General features: G+C 48.4%; 1 protein-coding gene across 3 annotated transcripts in view; it reads right to left on the bottom strand.

The window, feature by feature from the left end:
* The window catches only part of PBX1 (PBX homeobox 1), a 135,635-nt gene that overhangs the window by 15,168 nt on the left and 94,921 nt on the right, over nucleotides 1-25,546 (bottom strand). For all 3 annotated transcript variants that reach the window (XM_042029720.1, XM_042029719.1, XM_042029721.1), the window contains 4 exons: nucleotides 12,311-12,555; nucleotides 9,378-9,568; nucleotides 8,277-8,412; nucleotides 5,137-5,296 (listed from right to left, as the gene is read on the bottom strand). In XM_042029720.1, coding sequence (XP_041885654.1) covers nucleotides 5,137-5,296; nucleotides 8,277-8,412; nucleotides 9,378-9,568; nucleotides 12,311-12,555 — 732 coding nt within the window. The remainder of the gene's footprint in view (nucleotides 1-5,136; nucleotides 5,297-8,276; nucleotides 8,413-9,377; nucleotides 9,569-12,310; nucleotides 12,556-25,546) is intronic.

Raw genomic sequence — 25,546 nt, 5'->3', positions numbered from 1 at the left:
AATATATGTGCATATCTAAATGGTAAATATGTCTTGGTGCTGATGTGAATGCAGAGATAAATATGCGCATACCAATGGCCCCGCATGTACGGATGCATTTGGATCAGAGCCGTAATTGCAGAGCCCTCTGCACCACCGCGCTGCTGCTTCAGCGCTCGGCTGTCTGCGCACTCACCATGCCTGAAAATTACAATGGCCCAAAGTCTCAGAGACACGGCTAAGAGGGGCTGGTGTGCACCCAGCTGGGAGCGGGGGCAGTAATGTGAAGAGCCCTGAAAATTAAGACTCAGATAGATGTCCTCCACAGAGGTAAGATCCAGGAATACAAGACGAATCTTTCCACTAGAGGAGGCTCCACTGTAAATCTAATCTGTCCCTCTGAAATGCTCTTTTCCTGAATGCACCACTGGCCTTTGGTGATTGTAATTTGGTCTGGGGCCCCTCAGGAACTGAGAGGTTATGAATGAGAGAAGCTCATCTTTTGAGCTTGTGAACCCAAGAGGAAAGGGCTCTGATCTTGGCATGGAAGTCCCTGGAATTATTGTGTGTAGACAAAAAAATGTACCAGAAAACTCATGACTTGTAGCAGTGTGGAAGAGTGGTTCATCTTCGGCATCCAGACATCTTTTCAAACCCAAGACCTATCCCCCCTGTTCCTTGGTGCTGAGTTTCTATTAGGTCAGCACCAGCTTCAGAAAGAGTGCTGGAAATGTCTGAGCAGGCTATGTCAAATCCTGCCCTGGGTAAAAGCCTGTATCAAAACAATGCCCCCTAAAAGATTTCTTCTACCCCTAACACCTCTGATGAGCAAAGCCCATTTCAATTTTGCCTCCAATTCAAAAATCTTCACAAACTTGACTCCTGGTATTTCTTGCACCACTTTTCCAGCTCTTCAGAGAGCTGCTTCTCCAGCTTCTCTGATGTCTTCTGTGTTCTGACAATTCTTCCACCTTCCATTTTACAGGACCTCTAATAAGTACTTTTCTCTAAAGTATCTGACAATTGAAATGGTACAAAGAATAAACAAACAAGGTAATGGTGTTCATTGAAGCTGAAATCAAGCCATCCTCATCTGCTGCCTCATACCACCTACTACCAACAAGAGAGATCCAGAACACTGAACATCTGAAGTGACTTTGGTCATGTCTACAAGATTCCTAGTTGAAGTCAAAAGCAATCACATACATGCATTGAGAGCACAGGATTTATGCCTCCTGTGACTTTCTGTGGTGTCTCTACCATGGCCAAAAATGAGGGAAGAATGTGGTGACGGACCATGCTGCTCCTCAGCTGGACAAAGCCACAAAGCAGGTCTAAAAACCAGGGCTGATCCAGGAGGACATTGGTTCTTTTTCACTTGCCAAACAACACTCAGGACAGTGAAGCCACAACCAGAACAGTCTCTGCTGAAGCAGAATCCTCTCCAGTAATGTGTTCTGGACACAAATGGAGGAAGGCAGAGAAGATACTTGTGCCTGATGAAGTACATTTCCAGACAGCAGCTTCACAAGAAGATTTTTACAGAACAAAAGGATGACCAGGAGAAAAAAACCAGCTCAGGACAATTTTGGCTGTTCCACATTTAAGATTTCACTGGATGCCATCACCTGTGTGTGGCCCTTGCGGACTCTGGTTGGCAAAAGGGTCTGCCCACATCAAATAGTTTCATTTGCCATGTGGTTTTTGTGCCGAGATTATCTAGACAATCAAAGTGAGGATGGGGAGTTGTTAGCCCAAATGAGCCAGACATCTCAGCTTATTTGAACATCTGGCTGATAAAGCCCAACTGTGCGTATTCCGGATGAAAAGGTGTTTGACATTCAGGCCTGGGTGACTGAGGATGGGGGACCCTGCTCTGAACGTGCCAGATGGTCAGACAGATGCAATCCTTGCCCTTGTCAATGTGTGGCCAATCTCTTTGACTGACTGTAGCCATTCACCAATCTCCAGTAACATGGGCATCAATGAGAACAGATGGGCCTGCATAGCCACAGCAGAAATGAATTTAGCTCCTGTCCCAGGTACCACTGCATCCAGTTCCACCTCCTCTTCCAACATCATGGTCCTCCAGAGACTAGACTGCTGGTCATTTCTTTCTCATGACCTGTCCTCTGCTTACTTTCTTTCCACATGCCCTATAATGCATTTAAATCAGAAGGTCCTACAAATTCCCAGAAAATCCTATCTTTGTTCAGGCTAATTCCTCACCAAAGTCTCAGCCAATGATCTCGGAACAGAAGGAAGTCCATGGTGTAAAAGAAGAGGCATTGGCCATCTTAGTTCTTCACCTCTTCATCCACTTCCATGCTCTTCCCTGGAGAATTCAGCACATCTGATGGCTCACGGTCCTGGACACCACTGTCCAAATCTTTCTCAGACAGGTATTTCAGACCTAGCATGAGCATGTACAGGTGTGCTTCTAGCTGCTAGGACCTACAGGACAACCTGAAGCACGGGAGATCACATGACTCCAGATGTCCTCAGGACGTGTCTTTGTCCCAAAATGTGACAATGCAGGGATGCTTGACTGAGCTGTTACATCTGTGTGGTTCAACTGTCAGGAGATAAAAATCTCACACAATTCCAGCTGTCTTCTCAGGAGAGGACCTACAAGGACACCCAAACCCACTATCTGTGCAAGCTGACCCAGAGCAACCAGGGCCTCCCCACTGCTCTGCCACTGTCGCAGCATTACAGGCAGGGTGTGGGATCTGGGCCAGGTTAGGAACACTTTATTTCTAAGCAGAAGAAAGATCTCGGTGGCCTTCGAGCTCCCCTCACACTGCTTTAGCACTGCTGACACTTCAGGCACGTGAAAAGAGGTCAATGACTCCAGACTGCAGACAATCAAGCCACAAAGAGGACCCAGGAGCTCAAGTTTTCCCTGTTAATAAAAGGACTGTTTGTCCTTTCTTGAAAGCGCAGTGTTATCTAGGGATTATCTCAGCTGTTTACTGCAGGGCACTGGCCAATTGATCTCTAAAAGAACCGTGTTACTGCCTGTGGGGAAGTCGAGGAAACAGCCTTGCTCTGGAGCATTCTTTAACCAGTCAGGCACTGAGGAAACGCTTATTCTCCTATGTGCAGCCCAGATCCAAACCCACTCAGGCAATTTGAAGCTGCTCTCTTGCTATTCCAGACCTTTGGATCTGCCTCCGGCTGAAGAAAAAGAAGGAAAGCTATGTCTCTGGTCCAAGCTGATGTGGGTTGTAGGACAGCATCACAGGCAGCAGGCCTCTCCCTCAACATACACAATTCTGGCCTCTCCAGCAGAATTCCCTCCAGCCTTTTCTACAGGGGATGTCAACATCAGGAGGCCTCATGTCACCAGGTATTTTGTGTGAACTCTTTGGAAAGAAAGACATTTTTGAAACTGCAGTTAAATCTTCAGCAGTTGAGAAAATGGAAGGGGAACAAAAATCCCCAAACCAAAAAGAATCAAACAAAACTCCAGCAAACTGTCTCTGCAGAGCTCTGCTGCATCCACCTAAGCCCTCAGAGCACCCGAGCCAGAGCAGACAGCCCTGGGCAAGATGGGAGGTGGGAGAGATTGTCCCAGCAGTCCTTCTGACCTGCAACATCTCTGTGCTCACTGGCTCTGGGGGCAGACCATTAGCAAGTACCACATCCCTTGGAAATTAAGGGGCTGTGTATAGGGACTTCACTGCCCAACTGAATAAGCCTTCTACCACTTGCCCTGTCCAAGCCATCCACGGGAGTCCAACGTGTGGAAGAGCTCCCCAGCACAGAGTGATTAACTCCCACTTACACATTAGCTTGTGGGTAGCAGACTGCATTTGCTTTTTTGGTGGGGGACTGATTTGGGACACCAGCCAGAGACATGTCACTGCTTCCCTTTGTCTGACCCCCGCCTCTCCAACTTCCACTCAAATCCTCCAGAGCCAGGGGTGTTTCTGGAGTGTGATTTCTCTGATGCTTGCAGAGGCAGGGTTGTGCTCACTACAGAAGCATGTCGTGACAGCAACTGGCATCTGCATGGTCTGCTTAACATGCTGCTGCCCCCCTCCCTCCTCTTTGCTTCCCTCCTGCCTCTTAGCAGTCTATCTGATACCACCAAGCATCACATCCCCAGGAAAGGGCACTGTGAGCAGACACGCAGCTCAGTGGCTCAAGAGTGGCACATTCCCACTCTCCCTCCCACCCCTAAAAAGAAAACAGGCACACAGATATTTGCATGGATAATGAAGTACATGGCACCCATGAAGCTAATTTTTTTCCCCTCCTTGTAAACAAATCCCAATTTTCCATTGCTCTTGAATCCACAGCCCCTGATCGTGTTCGGGTCAGCCAATCTTGCGGCGGACACCATGCATGAACTAAGCATCGTCCTCTAGCAGAGGAGTTGAAATCCGGGCCAAGTGCTCTGTGCCTTTGACTTTCAAAACAAACAAATGGAAACCACGGCAAATGGGAAGGAAAGGGGGAAAGGGAACGACCCATGAATCTCTCTGGATTGCACTGAGACAAAGAGAAAATGAAATTCACACAGAGCACACTTTTGCAGGTGATCCAGACACTGTCATGTAAGCAATCAAAGAGATAACCACAACAGAAAGAAAATCAAAGGATAAAAATTTACCCAAAACAACCCCCAAAATGGCATGAGCTAGGACATCTCAGAAATGCTGGGGTTTATCCATTAGGATCACTCACGCTTTCAGCCCCAGTGAAATAAAATCATTACACGACAACTTTTCTATTACTTTTTTTCTCCCCCCAAAGTGCAAGCAATCCCAGCAACGGTTTTTAGATCATTTTTCTGGTTTTGTGTTTACCATCCATGCACATAACCCCCAGCATAGCACCACCAGTCACAAGTTCTGATCACATCCTTTTTTCCAACAAAAACAGAACAGGGAAGGGGAAGAGGAAAAAAAAGAGAAAATGGGGGGGAAAAAGCAAAGAAAATAAAGTAACCCGCACAAAACAACCCCCCAAACCAACCCCATTTCCCTTTTTTATTTTTTTAAGACCACAAAAGGAAGCAAATAAGACCCAGAGAATAAAAGCTGAAATAACCAAAAGGAGAAAACAAGAGAGAGATTAGAGGGAGAGGGGAGAATGAACAAAAACCGAACACTAACAACCCAAAATAAAAGAAAAATAAAAACTAACCAGCTGAATTGGGAGTTGAGGGTGAGTTAGCCTGGCTTCCATGGGCTGACACATTGGTAGCCGTGACAGCCGTTTTGGCAGCATAAATATTGGCTTCCTCTTGAAATTTACCTATGTTCTTCTTGTACCGGATTCTCTTATTTCCAAACCAGTTTGATACCTAGAGTGAGTTCAAGAGAAGACAAGGATGTTAAGGTTTCAGCTCTGCCAAGTGCACCTGGGTGAAGAAGGTGGATTAGTTCAGGTTAAGCAGTGCAGATTCTTATTCCCCTCCCATGTGTGCCATACCAAGCCCAGGAAAAGTTATGGGACCCCCTTAGGAGCACTGTGTTTGTGTGGATGTATCTGGTTCTGCTACAGATGGGATGCTCCACAAGAACCACTAGACCCACCCCACAAAAAATCTAAGATGGATTCAAAAACACATGACAAAGTCAAATGGCCACGAAATTGCACAATTTGAGAATAGGTGTGTGTCATTTTTGTTTGCCTCCTCCACAGTATCCCTTTGATGGGACGGATGCCCTGATTACCAGCATGGCTTTGAGGGAGAACAGAGAACTGACTGGCTGACAGTATCACTGAAGCTCTCTTTTGATCCATCTGAGGGGAATCAGGGCATAAAGCCAGAAGTGGATGCTCTTCGTCTGGCTGAGCTTGGCTATGCCAAGTTTAGTATGAGCCACTGCATGAACCAGGAACTTCAGGGGAAGGATGGAGAGGGAGCACAGGACTTGTCCTAAAACCTAACTTTGGTCCTAGGAAAGAAGGGTGTACCTTGGGAAGGAGTGGGAGATGTTTCCACTGTGTTTGCCCAGAGACATGCTGATGATATTCTTGTTCACTTGTGGGCACTGTCTCACACTGAACTGTTTCAGAGAAGACATGGGAAAGACTCAACCCTACAGCTTGGGAAGCAACTCTCAGCTTCTTCTTCATCAACACTTGAACACAGAGAATCAGAATAATGTCTCCCTATGTGCAGGTCTCTGAGCAGAAGACAACTTCCAGCCACTACTGACTTTGTTTGAGAGAGCTTATCAGGATAAAGGGACAATAAGGCAAATAAGGAGGATGCTGCAACTCTCCAGAAAAGCTCCAACACTCCTAGAATTTCTCGGAGATGCAATCTTGAGCTAGCAATACCAACCCCTTTAGTGAGATTCCAAGGACATTCTCCCTTTGCTTGCTGGTGAGCAAGTACATCAGTGCTCCCTCTTTCAAATAAACTGAGCAAACACCAAAGACACAGAAAACAACGATGGATGTTCATCCTTTGAGCCCACAATATTTTCCTTATCTTAGGGAAATTGCTTGGGCTTGGGTGTTGATAACTGAAACCCGTAAGCTTTTATTCCTGTGATGCTTTCTATCTGCAGTGCTATTAAGAGTATTCAGCAGTTTCCACACAGAAGTGGAATCCACCAATTTAATGGCTACTGAGCTCCAATCCTGCAGAGCAGGAAGAAGAAAATACAACCTGCAGAGACTCAGATCAGCACCCAACCCAGATCTGGAAGCAAACATTTTGATAGCACCAGGAGCTGGTGCTGTTGGCAAGGAGCGCCATTCCACCTCTTGGTCCAGCTTTCTCACTAATGACAATGTGCTTCTTCATGATCTTTCCACATGGATATCTATCTCCCTATGACTCCTTTTCTGGCTTCAAATCCTGGGTGAACTCTGAGCACCATAGGGCAGGAGGTTGGAATATACAGCCACCACAACCTATCTGCATTTTAGAATTTGTGAATAACCTGCCTAATCTGGTCAGACTCTGAGTTCATATCAACTCTGCTCATGACTTGCACATATTCATGTGACCCATGTTCCCACTTAGTCTCAGCAAAACCAGACCTGGATGTGTTTATTTCTACCTTATTTGGATGAAGAAGGGAGGCAGATCCTGGAGACAGGCACAAAGCAGCCTTGATACAGCACGGTCAAAAACACATCCTAAGTGCAGCATTTCTCCTGGGCATTTTGTCTTTGCGAGGGAGAAGTTGTAAGTGTGGACAGATGAATTAGAAGTGAGAGGGGAAGCATCAGGACAGCTGGAGCTTTATTTAAACCAGTATGTGCTGCCTCTTGTAGGTAAGTCTGGGAAGAAGCAACATTTGGGTCTTCCAGCCCAGGGGAGGCAATCGGAGTCACTCAGCAGGCACTCAACATGGTGACGACACCTACCCTTGGATGCTGCTGCTCCTGCTGAAGGCAGACACGCTCCCACAAGGACACCAGATGCTACTCCTGCCTGCAGTGACGAGCCGGCATGTGCCTGGGGCTGGGAAGCAGCCTAAGACAGGGAATGCCTTGAGAGCCTAGAGGGACCACTAAGCTCATGTGAGGACAAGCCTACCAGAAACCACATGGATTTGCTCTCAATCACACAGCTTGCTCCAAAAAGAAAGGAAATAAAGAAGGGCAGGCCTGAGCAATGTATGGCTGAACACTTCAAGGGCTGACTGCGCTCCTCACAAAACACAGCAGCTCCCAGGTCAAAGCTACAAACTCCAAGAGCTATGTGGCTTCCTTGAACATATGGAAATAATTCTTTTTGTCTTTACTGACCACCACGTTTTGAGGGATATGCAAGTCAGGGAGATGTCAAGTTCTAGCAGCACAAGGGTAATGACTGAGAGAAACGACCCTGAGAAATCCCACCCTCACTGAGCACAAACTGTAACAGTTACACCCACACCCTTCCCACCAGGACTTGTCCATTCTGTCTTATCAAGCAAAACCTGCACAACTCTTCCTACTGCTTTTAATCCCTTGAAGAATGGACTTTCAGATCAAACATGCTCTTCTTGCAGGCCAGGCCAGCACTAACTCCTTGAGGAGACTTTGCCTCTCTGGGTGCTGCCACATCATTTCTGTGTTGTCAACACCTTGGCTGCAAACACAGTCATCGCTCCATGGAGTCTTCATACCTCCTAAATCCTCTCTCAGACTTTCTTTTTCCACCCCTGACTTCAATTTGCAAGTGCCATCTGCACTCCCATCCACTCTCACTAACTTGCACTAAACTGATTTAATAATTAAATGCTCAACACTGGAGATGGCTGACTTGTCTGAGGTCTGGAATACACTTCACCATGCTGAAGTTTCCCACTAGTACAGGGTTTGAGCTCTCTCACCTGTGAGACTGTGATGCCACACTTCTTGGCTAGCTCTTCTTTGGCTTCCTCACTGGGGTAAGGGTTGCTGAGATGGGAATAGAAATACTCATTCAGGATTTCCGTGGCTTGCTTGTTGAAGTTTCGTCTCTTCCGCCTTCACATGAAGGAAGAATGGGAAACAAAAGGAAAGGAAATGAGCACCAGAGATCCAGAAATGGAATGCAATTTTAGATACTCTTAAATTTTCCACTTTCCTCCCTCCCCCCTCTGCTTCTCTGAGCATGGAGTGCAAGACTCATGGCCAGGAAGCTTCTTATCTGGCCCTTGCTGGTGACTACTTTTTCAGCACTGTCCAAAGAAAGCAAGTCTCCATCTCAAATTTATCACGTATCCTCCAGCTCACAGAAGAGTCTGCAAACTGGCATCCAGCTCCGCCACCTGGGAAGGTGACTCCTGACACCTGGCTGTCGTGGTCAAAGACATCAGTGCTACTCTGCAAAGCTCCATGCTGAGGAAGCAGAGCTGGATATATCCCTGGGGAATTCTGTTCCATTTACACCTAGGCATTATTATTATTACCTGTCTGCCATTTCTTTCCTTGTACCCCTGGTGTAGCTGCCTCTCCTCCCCATTGCAAGCTACAGCCCAAGCCGCAGTCTGCACCTAACCAGCTTGGGAAATGAAATAATTTTATAGCAAATTGAAGATCTGGGACAATAAAAACAGTGGGAAAAGAATGGGAATCTAGGGGGGACAGGATGGCCTGGAGGATAAACCTTCATCCCTAACTGAAGTGCAGGGATGAAGGTTTTCACCACAGAGGTTTGCTGCAATATGCCACAGAATTTCCTTCTGCCACAGCAAAACCAGGACGTGCAATTCTCAAGGTACAGTTGGGAGCCTCCCTGAGACAGAGGCTGGATGGCTTGAATTGCAGTCCCCTCCCCTGCTGAGCCACAGACAACTGAGGGATAAGGAAGTCAAAAAAACCCTCCGGCTCAAGACTGAGACACGTGGCCCTTCAGCTGGCCCTCAATTTACTCCAGAACCAACAAACCTCCCAGACCCAAACAATACTGCATGGTGGGTGGGCAGAAAGGTTTGGTGGGACAGACTCACCGCGCGTCCAGAAATCGCGAGCGCAGGATCATGACAGCTTCACACGTGCTCTGCTTCAGCTGCATCTGGATGGAGCTGAACTTGCGGTGGATGATGCTCACCATCCGCTCGATCTCCTTGGGCGAGATGGGCCGGGTCCGGCTCTGCTCGCGCAGCAGGTTCATCACGTGGGTGGTGAACTCATTGCACGCCTGGGATGGCAAGAAAAGCAAAAGAAACCCCAGGATGGGAAGGTCATTTGATGGTGTCAAGGACAGGACAGAGGCAGCGTGGCTATGGAAGGAGATGTGAGTGGAGGCCTCACTGGCTGGGGCTTTTCAGAGCAGCCTCAGAGCAAGAATGTGCCGGTGCTCAGGGGAGAGAGAAATTTCTCTGATCTGCCAAGCACTGGGCATGAGAGACTCCCAACAAACATGCTGGGAAAGGCAGGAGCCAATTTCTTTGCTCCCAGGGGGATCATGGATGGAGCTGGGGCAAGTGAAGCCCTACGATTCATGTAAAGCATGAAGAAGTCCCAGCCGCTGTTTTTCTGATTGGAACTGGAGGAGCTATAGATTTATCTGAAGAGGACCATGAACCTTTTGACCCACTGCCCCTTCCCTTACAGCCTGACCATGTGTCCTGCAGAGCCCCAGCCCCTTGTGCTTCACAGGAGCAGCTCTCCAAGAGACACGGCCCTGCTCCATGCTCTTGGCACACCAGGTAAGAAGTAAATAACGGTAATAATTAAAGCCTGAATGAGGCAGGAGCCCTGACAAATAAGGGCAAGCAGGTAACAATCCCAATTAGTTTGCTGCTGGCACAGCACTGTCTAGCTGCTCCTGCTGTCCCCATGCTGTGCTGTGAGGACAGTTCAGCAAGAGGAGCCAGGGGACAAGGAAGGGATTTTGAGGCCAGCTGAAGGCCACTTCACTGCCCTCTCCTTCATCCCCATGAGCACCTCATTGGCATGACGGGATCCTCTGACTCCCAGAAGCAAGCCCCAAAAACCAGGTTGAGAGCAGCACTTGGACAGTGATGGCTGAAGAAACCTTTGATGCTCCTGGGATGTGGGTGGCTGCTCTGGGGACAACATCCCAAGTTCCCACCCCATGATGGGGAAAAGGGGCTGGCAGGGGAAAGAAACACTGGATTTGTGGACTGGTGACATGGGCATCACTTGCTATGTCTTACCCCACCCTTCCAAGCTGAATTCCCACCACAGCTCAGACCCAACAAGGAGACATCCCCAAGGCCAGCAGAACCCCACCAGCTGCCTATCCCCAGCTCCAGCTGCTGACTCCCATTTCCCAGGGTGAGTGCCAGCTATGAGAGCCCTCAACTGGATATCTCTTTGCTCCCAGACACCCCAGAAATTTCAGATCATCTCCTCTTGGCATGAAATAAAGAGCATTAAAGGCAAAATCACCACTGAGTGCTGTGCTGACCCAGCAGCAGCCAGACTGAGAAGCTGAGCTCCCAAAAGTAGGATTGGAGAGAGTGGGATGGAGGTGGAAAAACCCTGAGCCCTCGTCTTGCAGGACTGTGGGTAATGGTACCAGAGATGTGGACCGGCACAGCCGCTTGCAAAGCAACTCAGTGGCAAAGCCAAACTCTGTCAGTAGGTTGTGAGAAGGAAAGATGTGACCCGTCCCACGCTCTGGGCCTGGTTAAAAGGCTTCTCTCACCTGGTGTCTCTTTGGGGAGTAAAACAAAGCAAAAACAGAATCAGAACATCGAACAAACAAAACTCCTGCCTAAGGAGAGGAAGAACCAGAAGGTCCTTCCCTGAAGCCTGTCCCTGTCTGTGCCAAGGGTCTCTCCTTGGACTTGGGTAGCAGAGGACATGAGGTCTCTCTACCCCTATTCAGCCTGGGGCCTGAAAGAGCCCTGAAGTGCTCTCCACTCCCATCCATGTGAGATGGCTGAGGCTCCTCCCTGCCTCCAGGGAGTGACAGCAAGGGCTGAGGAGAGCCATCAAAAGTCATCCTTCCAATCAGCCCTCTGCCTGCTCCCTGCCTCCTCTAAGGCTCTGCCAAAAGGCCTTTCATGGCATTACTGTGCTTGGCTGCTCCAACTCCAGAGCCCTGCCTGGCCACCCTGACTCCAGCCTGAACCCAGGGGCTCCCTTCCCTCTGCTCGGCCAGTGTGGCTATGGAGGTGAGACATCCCCCAGCCGCACCACACATCCAGTTAGCCAGGTAAAATCGAGGCTTTTACTGGCCCTAAACCAGAGACCTGAAAGCGTGCCTGGCCCCTGGCAGTGGAGCCTGTCCTGCACCCAAGGAGGTGATGCTTTCTTGCTCACATCCATAAACCCTAACCTTGGGGTAGAAACCACAAGCACAAGGTGCACGGTGGCCAAGAGAGGTCTGCAAAACATCTGGAAGCACTTGAAAGGAACTGGTTTTGAGTGTTGACCTGCAAAGCTCTTCAAGGAATTGTCAGTGTTACCAACAGCTGTGTTTATGACCCAAGTAGTTTTTCTCTTTTAAGAGCAATTTACTGCAAGGAAAAAGATTTTTTTTTTTTCCTGGAAAAAGAGCTTTTCAAGCAGAAAATACATTCAAGGAAGATTTTGATTCAAGTCTTGCTTGGAAAGCTATCATCACTGAGGCCAGCACATCAGAGAGGCCTCCTCCTTCATAGGGCCAATTTTGGGCAAGATATCAAGGAAGGAGTGGAAAGTGAAAATCCAAGGGGCAACTCATGATGAGCCTATTCTCACGTCACATCCCAGCATAAACCCTCAACCCTCTCAACCCTAAAAGAGCATGTTATCGCTCCAATACCCAGTCGCATTTGCCCACACACTCCTCACAACAGATGTCAGCAGCGATCCAGGCTGTGCAGATCCACGCCACCATGCCACACGGAGTGGCAGCTCTCCCCCTCTGGCTGCTGCTCCCACCACACCACGAGCACCGCCCCTCTGCCACGAAGGAGCCTGTTACCTGCTCGTACTTCTCCAGCTCCGTGTGGTAGATCTGTCGGATCTGGGAGAGTTTGGCTCTGTAGTCAGAGTGCTCCACTGAGTTGTCGGAGCCAGCTCCTCCGGATGCGGCAGCGGCGGCGGCAGCAGCGGCCGAGCCCCCTCCTTTTTCGGGGCCTGCCACCCCTTCGGCCAGCAGCATGTTGTCTAACCTCATCAGCTGGGGGTCCGTGGGCTCCTCCTCCTGCGCCCCCCGGATGCTCAGCACTGCAGGAGACACAATGGGCAGAGGAAAGCCTGAGTCACAGCCAGGGCTTAACTCAGGGAAGCTCATCCCAAGTTGGACTGACCCCATCAGCAGGGGTTTTCTTCCTTCCCAACAGGTCCCCCAACAGGCAGTCTGCATCCTGATGCTCCAAGTACTCATCACCAAGCGCAGTTACTTGGCTTCCAGGGGCACTCCAGCTCCCTGCTCCTCTCCCTACCTCTTCCCCTCCTTCCCACAGGACAGAAGTACGGCAGAACTGGCAGCGAGCTCACCACACAACTAACCCAGAAAGCCACACTTTCTGCTCAGACAAGCAGCAAAACTCCTAGCAGCAGCAACGAAAAAATCCCAATAAATGTACCCATTCTTGCTGCCAGAAGCGATAGGGACCATATCCCAACTCAAGCACGAGATGGGAAGTTGGAAGTCTCTAGCCCTGATCTCATCTTGCTCAGGGGTCCTCTCATGTCACCCAACATGTCATTTACATCAACCCCAGATGGCAGAGAAAGACACACAGAGCCCAGGGCAACTGTGCCTTGGTTTCCACATCTTGAAATACGGACAAGGGAGAGGGCTTGAAGTCCATGCTTTAAGCCACACACTGGGAACACATGCAAAAAAATGTATAAAATAAATTTTATTATTGGAAAAAATGCCTTTTCTTTAAGAATCCAGTCGTTCCACTGATGTCTAAACCATGCTGAGAAAAGGAGCAACAATAAATTAATCCTCCCAGAGTGATTTTTCAAAAAGAGAATCTTCCTCCCATCTTCGTGCTCCCTGCTTAAATAACCACTCCAAGTAGAAGTTCTCCTGTGAGGGCTTTCCTGGAAAAACAACATGGGAGCATCCCAACTGCTTGGGATGTCCCATGCGTGAAAAATGGAGGTGCCCTATGTGCTCCCGCCATGGTCTGTGTTCAAACATGGACCGATAACGTCAAACTTCCACATGCACACACGCACAGCTGCATAATAAATGACATAAAATAAATCCTTGATGAGTGAATAAAAAAGGCATTTCCTAAGGGAAAACAGTTGTATTTCCCCATCTCATTTGGTACAGGAGCTCTGGGCACACGCTCCTTGCACATCCAGAGCTGGGAAATGCTACGTGGATTTTGATAAAGTTGTCCCCACTGACATCTGAGATGAATTTGGCCCCCACCCCAATCCGCAGCACAAACAAGAGCAAGTGATTATTCCTGTCACTTAAAATAAAAAAGCAGTGGAAGATCAGTTTGCAACAAGAAATAAAATCAGAGCAGCTAAAAAATCCCAGCAACCAGCAAGTATGGTCTTCCCCACTCTGCAGTAAGTTAAAGATACAGCTATTATCAGTATAAAAGTGAAGTAAAAGACCCTGTTGAGAGGTTCGGTTAAGACTAAAAAGAGCTTTTTTAAAAAGCCTCAAAACCTACTGAAATTACTATTTTCAGGACATTTAATTCATTCATTTTATTTTATTCATACATTTGGATCATTTATTCATTCATGCATTTATTGATAATTTTGTGATGAAAATATGCACCGTCAACAAAGGTGGGAAGGTGGGCAGAAAAAAGCCCAAAACCAGTAAAACTGGAACTAACAATAAGTAATTCCACACTAGGGAGGATCATTTATATATGGAGGAATGAGGGCAGAGTGCCAAATTTGAAGCTGAGCCCTCAGGAGATAGGACCAGCATTGTCTCTCCCACCACAGGAGGCTTCCCGTGGCACCCAGCCACGGTAAATAGATACAAGGGGAGAGGACAGATTTCATCACAAAATTGGTTTGGGGTCTATGGTCCATAAACTGAAATATGAGGCAAAAGTAGCCAAATTCCTTAAAAAGAGAAGAGGAAAGTTGATAGGCTGCAGCAGGGAGAGAGACTTGCCATGAAAATAAAGAGAATAAATTTCTATTCTTCCAGTACAAAAAAAAAAAAAAAAAAAAAAAAAATCAGTCAAATAAAGCACATCAAAAGCCCAAATACAAAAGGAAAGCAACACAGGTTAAAAAAAAATATATTAAAAAACACCTCAAATAAACAAATCAAAAGCAGAGTTGCCAAAACAGGCATATCTGGATTTCAAAAGGGAAATATTTTTAGATTAAAAATCTCAGGAATCATTGACCTGACAGGTAAGCACAAGTGATTAATTAGTTTATGTTTAGAGAACTGCTTCCTGATGAAAAGTGCTGTATATTCCCGGGAGCTTTATTCCTCTGCCACACGCACAGACCAGCACCCGCTGGGTGGGTGCATTCCCAGCATCTGATGGAGGGATGTGTCTCCCACTGCCCAGCCAGGGACTGTGCAGAGCAAGCCTGGGCTTGGCTGTTCACTCAGAATAAGGCATGGGAGTAAATAAATGGAAAGGCCAATGTGTCTAAGAAGGACTGATGCTGCTGATTTATCCCTGAAAGGTTGTGCTCAGCTGAGGAGAAGACAGAATGATTATTTCAAAGCTCCTTTTTTATCTTCCCAGTGCTGGACCCAGCTCCAACACACCTCCTGCCAGCATGCCTGGGATGTTGGGCTCCTCGGCAGCTCCGACCCTCCAAACTGCCCCGTGATGGGACGAGGCTCTGATGGCTGGGGGGTTTGGGATGAGCTGGAACAGACAGCACCCAACGTGTAGTGCCTGGGCAGCCGATGGCAAAAGAACCCTGCTCTCCCACCAAATTAGAACAGAATAAACGAAGCAAAATGATCCTCAGTGGTCCAAGGGGCTACAGGCATGTAGGCATCCAGGCATCCCCAGGACCCCCCATTTGCTGCTCTTGATTAAAGATGGGAGAAAAAGGAAGAAGAAAAAGAAAGATAGCGACTGGCAGCCGGGGGGAGGAAAATTCCCGCAAGACTTTCTGTCCTTGGCTGCTTTCCTGCTGGCTCGGCAGCCTCTGGAGCCGTGGCGCCTGCCACTAGATGGTGCTCAGCCCTCGCCTTGGTCCCCTGCTGACCAAAACACGTTTTTGTATGTAAATATATACACATGCCAAAAAACAAAACAAAACAAAAAAGATTTTTTTAAAACCATTATCTACATACGGGTTCATTTTAAAAGCAAAGTCAAGGCACGTGCCCTGTCTCCGCTTGTACCGCCCAGCTGGTCACGGAGCGGCTCCGACACGTGCAGCTATCACAGGGTCTCACCATCTCCGATGGCAGCAGTGGCGGCAGCTGGGATCATGGAGCCACCAGCCTGCAGTCCAGTCCTAGTTGCCACCAGGGTCACAGAGACCCATTCCAGCAGCTGGAAAATGCCTCCCAGCTCGCATACTTGCTTCTTCTCCCTCCTGAGGAAGGGATCACAGCCACAGGGTTCAGACGACACGGACACATCCCAGGCCTGGGCTGGCTCAGTGGTGCGGCTGCAGTGCAGGACATGGGAAGTGGTGCCAGTACTGACCTCAGAGAAGCAGGTGAGAAGACAAAGCCAAAAACAGCTCCTCAGCTCCTTGCCTGCTTGCCCTGCGATTCAGGGACACAGGATGGAAAGTGCATTGAGCCACCAAAGCTTCCAGATGCTCCAAGATGCTTCCCACTAACGTCTCCAAGGAGCACCTGCAAAGCAGCCAGCTCCATGCTCATGTGAGATGTGCACCCCACATGTCCCCACACCTTGGCACCTGTGCCTGGTGTCCCCTCAGGTCATGAAATCTGAGGTATATCCGGTGTGGGGGGCACAGGGCAGGAGAAAGCGCCCTTGCCAGACACCTTTGGAACAGACACCATTCTAGGGATGGCCTGGGGCTGTGAAGATTCCTAAGAAATCCACAAAGGAGGGTACCAGACTCCTCTGGTGTTCCACACCACCATCCCCACCTTATTTACTCCATTTTCCTGCAAGCATTTTTCCAAAAGAATCGGAAAAGCATAGGGGCTGAGTACACAGTCATAACTCTTCTCCAAGGCCATGCCAAAATACTTCCACTTAGCAACTCTTTCCTCCAAACTAGAGGTGTGCAGGCAACACAGACAGAACTACACCATGAAGGCAATCAGGCATGCTGGGGGTGATGGCAGAAGCTTAGCAGGAGACTGTGGCTCAGCAGTGACAACAGCAAAGGACCTTCAAGCTCCATCTTTCTTCTAGAAAGGGCAATTTATCCTACCGTGGTCAGTGTCCTCAAGCTGAGGAGATGTGGGAAGCAGGGGGCTGTCCAAGCCAGACTCCCAGCATGGGATATACCCCCTCACAAGAGGATACAGGGTGTGGCGGTAAGACACGACGCCAACCCAGGTTGTGCCAATGAAGGAATGGGTCCCCCAGAGCCAGCGCAGCTCTTTCTCTGCTGACTTCAGCAGTCAAAAGTGCGGTCCTGTGGAATTTCTGTGACTGCCTGGTTAAGATCCCCTCCGATGACATGAGCTGGCAGTTCCTCTGCAGCCCCATTTGCTGACACTACCAGCCAAGCGCTGGAACCAGTGGCTGGGCATTTAAACAAACCCACCCTAACAAAGAAACCTGCTGGGTGGTTTTAATGAGTTCAGGAGGAGCGCTTGCCCTCCCGCCCAAGCTTGGCTGCTTCTGGATGGGTTTTTTCATGGTTGTTTCTGCCCATTCCCAACTTGTTAAATTGCCTTTCCAGGGGGACAGTTTAAAGGAGAAGGAGATTTCAAGTAAATGATTGCAACTTATCTAAAATAATGTGCTACTTAGCATTGGAGACAAGCATCCTGGCAGGCAGAAATGGGAAGCAGTGCTGGAGCAGATGGGAGTAATTACGTTGTGATTTTTAGAAGGGTTTTCTTTCCTGCCTCCACTGTGCCTAAGATGTACTGGGAGGGGGGAACAACCCACCCAACAATGGAGTTTCAGGAGAGGCAGACAGACAATTCCTCTGTCAGGCTGTAAGGGGGCCTTTGGTATGACTTTCTCATGGAGAAACCAGAGATGTCCACCACTGGCGGAGCGCTTCTGGCTGCTCGCTCTGTCCTCTCGCATGGCCTGAAGTGGGTGAGATGCCTCCTTCCCCACCAAGGCACTCATCTTCCCCAACAACACCCAACCCAGACACCAAAGTGTAGCTCAAATCCTTTCCTGGGACAGAGGCTGCCCGTGAGGGTGGTAAAGACACGACATGGCAGTTTCTCCCTGGGACCCCCAAAATGCCTCCACACACCCATGCAGTGTACAGCTTGGCTTTGAAACACACCTGGACATCAGCTCTCTTCCAGCCTCTTGCGATTTAGGATTGGCAACATTTGCCTGGGGAGACCCAGCTTCAGGAGTCACACAAGCTCACTGGAAAACGTTGTTTTCTTTGAACGTATTTTTTTACAGCTCCAGGTCTAAACAACAGCCAACAAACACAGGGACAGTGCAATGCCAGCAAATGCCCCTCCTAACAAAACCAGTAACTAATCACCTTATTTTAAGCCTATCTCAATACTCCCTGGAGCCTGAGACTACGTTTGTGAAGGTTGAGGATCAAAAGCACTGAGCTTGGGACAAGAATACTCCCACGTGCCTCATGTCTGAGGAAAATTGTGGATACAAATATGCTGCTAGCAAGAATTTCTCTTGCTTCTTTCCAGTCCCGTGAGATATTTTTCTCTCTCACGGAAGAGATTAGTAGAGTTCTATAAGCTATGAAACACCTGCAGCCTTGCAAAGCCTTGTTTACGGTACAGTAGAAAAATATTTTGACAATGGATGTTTTAGGATTTTAGCCAATCACCCCAAGGGGTGGCTGATCCCTTGACCAATTAGACTATGAAGAAAAAAGTCTATAAAAGAGTTTGTAAAATAATTAAATAAATCAATCTTGCTGCTCAATTCCTGCCTGCTGGATCTCTCCTCTCCTCCCTACTACTGCAGGATACCATGATAGACAATTACACATTCAGGGACTGCATCTTCCTCATACTTGTATGTGTAGTTGCAAACCAAGTCAGGAGAACTGGGTTTTGCTTCCTTGGCTGATCCATGATGCCATAGGCTTGCATTGCTCTTCCCAAACTTTCTCTGTGCAGATAAGTCCCCAGACTACATGCACTTACCTAAACTCTTGGGTTTTCTCCTATCCCAGTGTATTTGCAGCCTACTTTCTTCTGAAACACAACAAGGAAAATCCAGTGTCTTGGATCTTACCACAGAATCCTGGAATGGTTTAGGTTGGAAGAGATCTTTAAGATACCTCATTCCAACCCCCTGCTATGGGCAGGGACACCTTCCACTATCCACTATTGGCCATGTCCAACCCGGCCTTGAACACTTCCAGGGATGGAGCAGCCACAGCTTCTCTGGGCCATCTGCCAGGGCCTCAGCACCCTCACAGTCCTCTCTTTAAACACAAAGTTGCCTTCAATATCCAATGCTCAGAAGAAACAAACTCTCGGAGCTTTGTGGAGGTTACTACAGCACCCCTGGCTGGGTCTTCACACTGCCAGGTCAAAGGTCCACATGATGCAACAGAAATGCCTTCTTGGCAAAGCACACAGTATCCACCTTAAATGGGAATCACAGTCTTCCTAACAAAGGTGGAGCACTTCAGTGTCAAGTAATCACAGGAGTTTTAAACCTTGGTTGAATATATTCACTATGTTTACGCAAAGCCACTGAGAAAATCAACATCAAAATGCAATTACCTATTTCCAACATAAACAGAAGCTGGAATTTCTAAATACACAGACACACGCCCTTCCAGGGAGCAGCAATTAAGAGAAGTTCATGGTTTTTTCTTACAATTGACATTAAAGTTCCCCTCCTCACTTCAACCTTTCCAAAACTTACAAATGGATGAACAGATTTTTGCTCAGATTTTCCAAACAGGCTGCCATGAGATGAAGCATGGAAAAATTCAGCTGGCAAAATGGCTTTTTGTGCATCTACTTTTTTATTTATTTCCCAGCAAAAGGAGGAACTGTGTGAAACCAGTGGGCCATTTCTGCCACCAATTTTCACTGTCTAAAGCCATAAAACAAACCAAAAATCCCAGCAACAAATCAAGAGAGAGGCTTGTAATCATAAGCACTGCAAAGACACCCCGGATCATTGTAAATCCACCTCCTCCCCCAACACAGGAGTGTCCTTCAGGGCTCTTTGGAAACAAAGCAGAGAGATGCTTTTAAAGGTGGAGAAACATTCCTGTAGTCCATAAGACTGTGTTAAGATACTCCCACAGAGAGGAGCAACAGGTCACATCAGTTCAGAGTAATGGTCCATGCAGCCCTAGAGGTCAGCTCCAGCCATGGCCAACAAGCCCACCTGGAGACCCAACCAAGGCCATGACCAACAACAGAAGCATCGGATGCTCAGGTCAGCAGCACTTCCCCCAGATCCCTCCTACCCACCACCAGTTTGGAAACTTGCATCACAACTCAAATTCAGATCAATCAAAAATGCTTCCCGAATCAAAAATGAAATCGCCTCCCACTTCATTTTATCAATTTCCTCTCTCCCTCTCTCTCTCTCTTTCTTGTTTAAATAAAAATCTGGGTAATTTCAAACGAATTAAACTGCTTTAAAAAGATAACTTTGAAAAATAATAACTTCCCATTTTCTGGGGTGGAAGTGTCCAAATTATTTGATGAATCCAACACAAATTAAAAAAAAAAAAGGCTGCATTTCCCTCAAACCTTAACTTTGGGGTGTAGAAAACAGGAGAAGGGAATTTATCACATGCCAAAAAGTTTCTCAGCTCCCAGCAGCAGCTCTCCATCACTTCAGGAGGATGCAGCTTGGATGTGCCACAGAAGCTGCAGAAGAGAGACACTTATTACATAGTACTGGCAAAGAGTCTGCACCAGTTTTCTCCTAACCCAAATGCCAAATGAGCTGCCATAGTGAGTGAGGATCTGGCAGCAAAACGATCAGAAGATCTGGAAAATTATTACTGACATATTCTGTGGAAAAAATATCCCCCCCAAACTGGACAATGATCTCAAATAGCTGAAGAAAATAGAGCACAGTGTTGCCGTGATTACTGAAAACCAGATTCTCCGCAAAATGTGACTCCATGGGGAAGCTGAACGAACACAGATGAGCTCATCTCTCCAGTCCTTCCCTCTATCCTGCTCCTGCTGACCAGTTTAGCTCATGGCTGGTAACTGAGCCTGGTATGGAAACTTCTGACACTGGCCACGCATGCCCAGTTATTGCTATGGTCAACTGAAACACTGTGGTTCAAATTTAAATATCTTCTGTTTTTCTCTTTACAGTCCTGATGCCAAAATCCATGTTTCCTCATGGATGCTTTGCTGCAGGCTGGTGGGCTTTGGCACCACGACTCCCAGCTGGAATTTTCGAAGCTGATATTCAGGGACAGATAGCACGTCTTGCACCACATGCGAATCGTTGAGCAGAGAGCGTTTAGCAGCAGAAAGCAGGCTGGAAGTGCTTCCACACATTAAAGACAAGGCAACCAGACCCTAGCACCCCACCAGTGGACAAACCATCTCTTCCCCTCCCACTCATAGCAGCCTCAAGCCTGCCTCTGCCATGTCCCACAAAGCACAAAACTCTCACAACTCCACCTAATTAAGCACATCAGCTTCCCCCACTAACACTGCAAACAACCCATCACCCCAGAGTCAAACTCTGGGCTCAGAGAGCTCAACACTGTCTTACTGGCACACTCTGTCCTTAGAAGAGCATGGATGAATTTTGGCCATACACAGGTCCCCTCACCATCCCACTGAGCACCTCACAAATTCCAAGGCTAGGCTCATGGTCTGGCCAGGAAGCAGGCTGATGCTGAGAAGTGATGCTGAAGCAATCCCACCCTCTTATCTCACAAATCAGTTTTTTCTTAAGCAGGGCAGGATTAGCAGGCTCCAGTCACAGCCTTGAATCATAATCAATCCCTTATCTGCATGGGCACATCTCAAACTCTCCAGCTGCACTGACCACACCATAAGGGAGAGATGGTGCATGGCACCCAGCCTCCTCTACCCCACCAGGGCCAGGACCAACCTCCAGCTGCTCAGAGCAGCAGTGACAGGAGTTAGAAGGAAAGCAGATTGAGATTCAGCACTGCTCTGCTGCTGGGCCAGATTTGAGCAGAAGATGTGACCCAACTGACTGACCACAGGCTGGCCTGGCTCAGGGGAGTAGCATAAACTATGGAGAAAAGCTTCAGTCCCTCCAAAATAGCCTGTGCCAGGACTTCATCTTTTCCTGGTGGAGTTCAGGAGATGGACCTGAGTTCCCCACTGCAGCACCAAGAGAACAAATGATCACTGAGGGACAGAATAAGCCATCATCCTCTCTCCAGGAAATGAGGGGGACCTGGCGCTCCTCCCGCCTGGAGCCGCATACCAGCCTGAAGCATGGCTTGGACTTGGGGCTGTCTAAGCCCTGCAGGAACAAATCAGCAAACAAAGGACGGGATTGCTCCCAGGTCAGGTCCAGCCATAAAACCCCCTCCTCTGAACGGGGAGTTAGGCTGGGATCGGCTCAGTGCTTTGCATATGAATTCTCCTTGCTGAAAATAAATGGGTTCTTTGAATGAGCTGAATCTGTTAATGAGAAGCTGGGGCCTCCAGAGCTCCTCTGAGGACAAGGGTCCCACTTCAATCGCCCCAGGCTGAGCCCTGAAAGCGGAGAACAAACAAAGAGAGGTTTTCCCCCAGAAGAAAGCTGCCTTTCCAGCCTGCTCCCCTCTCCAAAGGTCATCTCCCCTGAACATACTGTCTGCAAAAGGCTGCTTGATGCACACAGTGGCTGGGGCATGACAGTCGTAAGTGAAAAAACTGGCAGAAGCCCAGGTGGAAAAGCTGCATTTCAGATCCCCTTCTCCTGCCATCCTTCAAAAAAGATGACCCATGAGACTCCATCCAAGGAAAGCTGGCTTGGAGCTCATCAGATGGCAATGTCTCACTCAAATCTCAGGTTTGCTAAATACTCTGAAGGTACACGCTGCCCATTACGCTTCTGAGAATGCTGCCACTCTGCTGCCAAGTTGATGGCCTTGCCATGGGCTAGATTCAGGATTTTGTGCAATATAGGAGAGACTTTCCAGATCTTTGAGCCAAGCCATTCCAGGGAAAACACTCTTCCCTCCCTTTCTCTCTCCCAAAGTGGGCAGCACAGAACCACAACAGACATCTTTAGAAAAGCTGGGGACAAACAGGGAACTAACTGCTCCCACTGTGGAGGGCCCTGTGACCACATCCTATCCCTCCACTGCCAAGGGACCTCCGCACCTCCCACTTATAGGCATGCTCTCTGCCCAGAACCACCTTCCCATGTCCAGCAGCAACCTTCTGATGCATCCCAAGAGCTGAGTGTGGCCCTCGTCACTCCTCTGCTCACTTGAAGACAGACTCATTCTCCAGTGCCCAAAGAAGGTGGCTGCAGGAGCAGAATATCTTCTTATTTTCTGGTGCATGAAAACAAGAGGGAAACAAAGGAGAAGGGAGAAGCAACTATTAAGCAAGGATTCTCCACCCAGGATAAAACCTCAGGGATGGGTTTTGCAGCAGGAAACCTACTGCCCTGGCCAAGGGGAGATGGCAACCATTGCTGAGTACGAGTGGATCAGAAGTGCTACCATGGGTCATAGCCTCCTCTGAGGTTCAGCCATAGTCCAGGCAGACAGGGTCTCCTCTTCCAGAAGCATTAAAAACCATCCCTCCACACATGCACTTCTTCCCAGCCATGGCAGGAGGCAATTCAAAGCCCTCTCCACAAAAAATCTGAAAATAAGTTATACACCTATAAGGATAGGTCAAGTGCAAAGCACAAGAAGCAACCATAACCACAGGTACCAGAAATCCCACCCCAACTCCTGTTGCATCCATTAAATGCAACATATTCACCACTGGACAATTTCAGGCACCTACTTTCAGTGTTACAGGTGACACCAAGATGACAGGACCAGACCCAGCCTCCCTGGAGCCTCTGTGCATGTCACCCCTGTGTGGTTTTTAAGTACCACAACTCTCCAGAACTGCATGTTCCTTTTAACTCCTTGCAGACTTCCCTTACACACAAGGTCAGTGGTGGAGTCACCATCCCTGGAGATATTTAGAAGACAGGTAGATGTGACTCTTAGGGGCTGTGTTTAGTGGTGGAGTTAGCACTGTTGGGTTAACAGATGGACTCTATGACCTTAAATGTCTTTTCCAACCTAAGTGATTCTATGATTCTGGGTATTTCTCTCCATGCCATGCATAGATCCCACCAAAACCTATCAGAATGCTCCTCCTCCATTTACTTGGTTTCCAAGCTTGTCTCACCCACAATGTGACAGAGAGGTGAGGTTTGCCCAAGCCTAGACACTCCACCAAGCTTCCATGGATAAGATGCTATCCTGAACCCAACTCTGCTGCGATCCAATGATGGCAGCAAACAAAGGAGCACATTTTTTGCATGATGCTCAGTCCCTTGCAGTCACCACACTGACCTGCTGAGCCTGGTGTCAAACCCGGTCCTTGCGCGCGCTAGACAAAGCCTGACTCTTTGAGAGGCAACAGCCGGTCGGCAGTGTTTTAAGGCCAGAAAACAGCTCTGAACATTCAGTTCCTTCTCTAAATAGAGGCCCCTTCTGTAAATGATCTGTTTGGACAGGAGGGAGAGTGCTGCAAGTCCAAGCGCTTGTGAAATAGGATCGGCTGTCTTTGCTCCTGCTCCATTCGAAACATGTAGGGGGAAGAAAGAAACCCAAAACTGGCAAGGCAAGACAGGAAGAGAGAGCCCCCGCATGTCCGCACTGCTGGGAGGGTGCAAGACACCAGAAAAAATGGGGAAAAAAATTAAAAATAATCAATTAGTAGCATTTCTGTTTCAAGGCGCCTGTGTGTGTTCAATTATATTCCACACAAGAGGCTGTTGATGCAGATTTCCATGCTGTGGGGCGCTGGTGTAACAGGATCCAGCTCTGCCTTCCACCTCGGACAACCACACTCAGGGCTTCGCCAGCGAGCTCACCCATTCCCATGGTCACAGGGGGCTCACACTCAGCCCCACAGGCCAGACAGACAGACACACAGCTCCCCCTGCTCCTGCAAGAGAGGCCCTGCCAGAACCAGCGAGGAGATTAAAAAGGGAGGAAAAAAAAATCTTTGCCTAACTCCGGCTGCGTCCGAGATCAAAGATCATCTCCAGTGAGGCCATCTGGTCCTTGTAAATGTAAAACCAAATTGAAAGCCCTGCCCTCACCTCCTTCGACTCCCTCAGCAATATTGCTTTTACCAGCCTGGATGGCCAAGGAGCTTGCAAAAGGCATCTGTATGTAATAGAGAGCCGCCATGCAGCTGGGCTGGAGGCTTCCAACCCCCCTTTTTGTTAATCACCAAGCAGAGGTAAATGTTTTCTTTGGACCTCTAGGGGCCTTTTTATTCCTAGGGCCTTTGGCAAGAGTCCATGGCAGCAACCCTGGGATGGAGGAGAGCTGCTCTGCATCCCCATTGCTTCTCTGTGGCTGCAGTCCAGGTTGCTGACCCTGTCAACAGGGACACACTGGGAGGGAAGATGACCCCACCACCCCAGCAGTGTCCCCACCACCACAGAAGCCATGCACAACCCTTCTTCCCCAGCCTAAGCAGGTTTCTCCGACCACCACTCCTGGCCTGGGATGCAAAGCGGGAGGCAGAGCTTGGTAAATAAACAGCTAGAAAGAGGACTGAACTAAGCACTTCCAAAAAGGGGACATCTGAGCCAAAAATTCCTTGTGAAAAACCCCACCACTGCCAACCCAAATACTCCAAGCTCGACTTGAAAGGCAAGCGGGATCCGCTGTCGAGAGAAGAAAGCTACACCAGAGACGTTGCAGGCAAAGAAGAGGCAGCTTGAGGAATTCTTACCCATCAAGCTTTATTGTGTTATTCCAACTAAGCACAGACAAAAAGACAAATCTCAGCTCCCTACTTTCATTTATAATTGAACCCAGTCCAGAAGGATGGAGCAAGTACCATCTGTAATGCAGAGTGCATTAGCAGCCGGCAGAATGAAATATTCAAATTACTGTAGGCTACCTCGCATTTCAATGACAGGGTTACAAAAACCTGACTTGTAAGTGGAGATCGGACTGGAAGAACAGAAAGTTT

Source organism: Corvus kubaryi, unplaced genomic scaffold (genome assembly GCF_017639235.1).
Source record: "Corvus kubaryi isolate FWS band 111438036 unplaced genomic scaffold, C.kubaryi_AGA036_p1.0 37334, whole genome shotgun sequence".
NCBI classification, from domain to species: Eukaryota; Metazoa; Chordata; class Aves; order Passeriformes; family Corvidae; genus Corvus; species Corvus kubaryi.
This window is presented reverse-complemented; position numbering and strand designations above follow the sequence as displayed.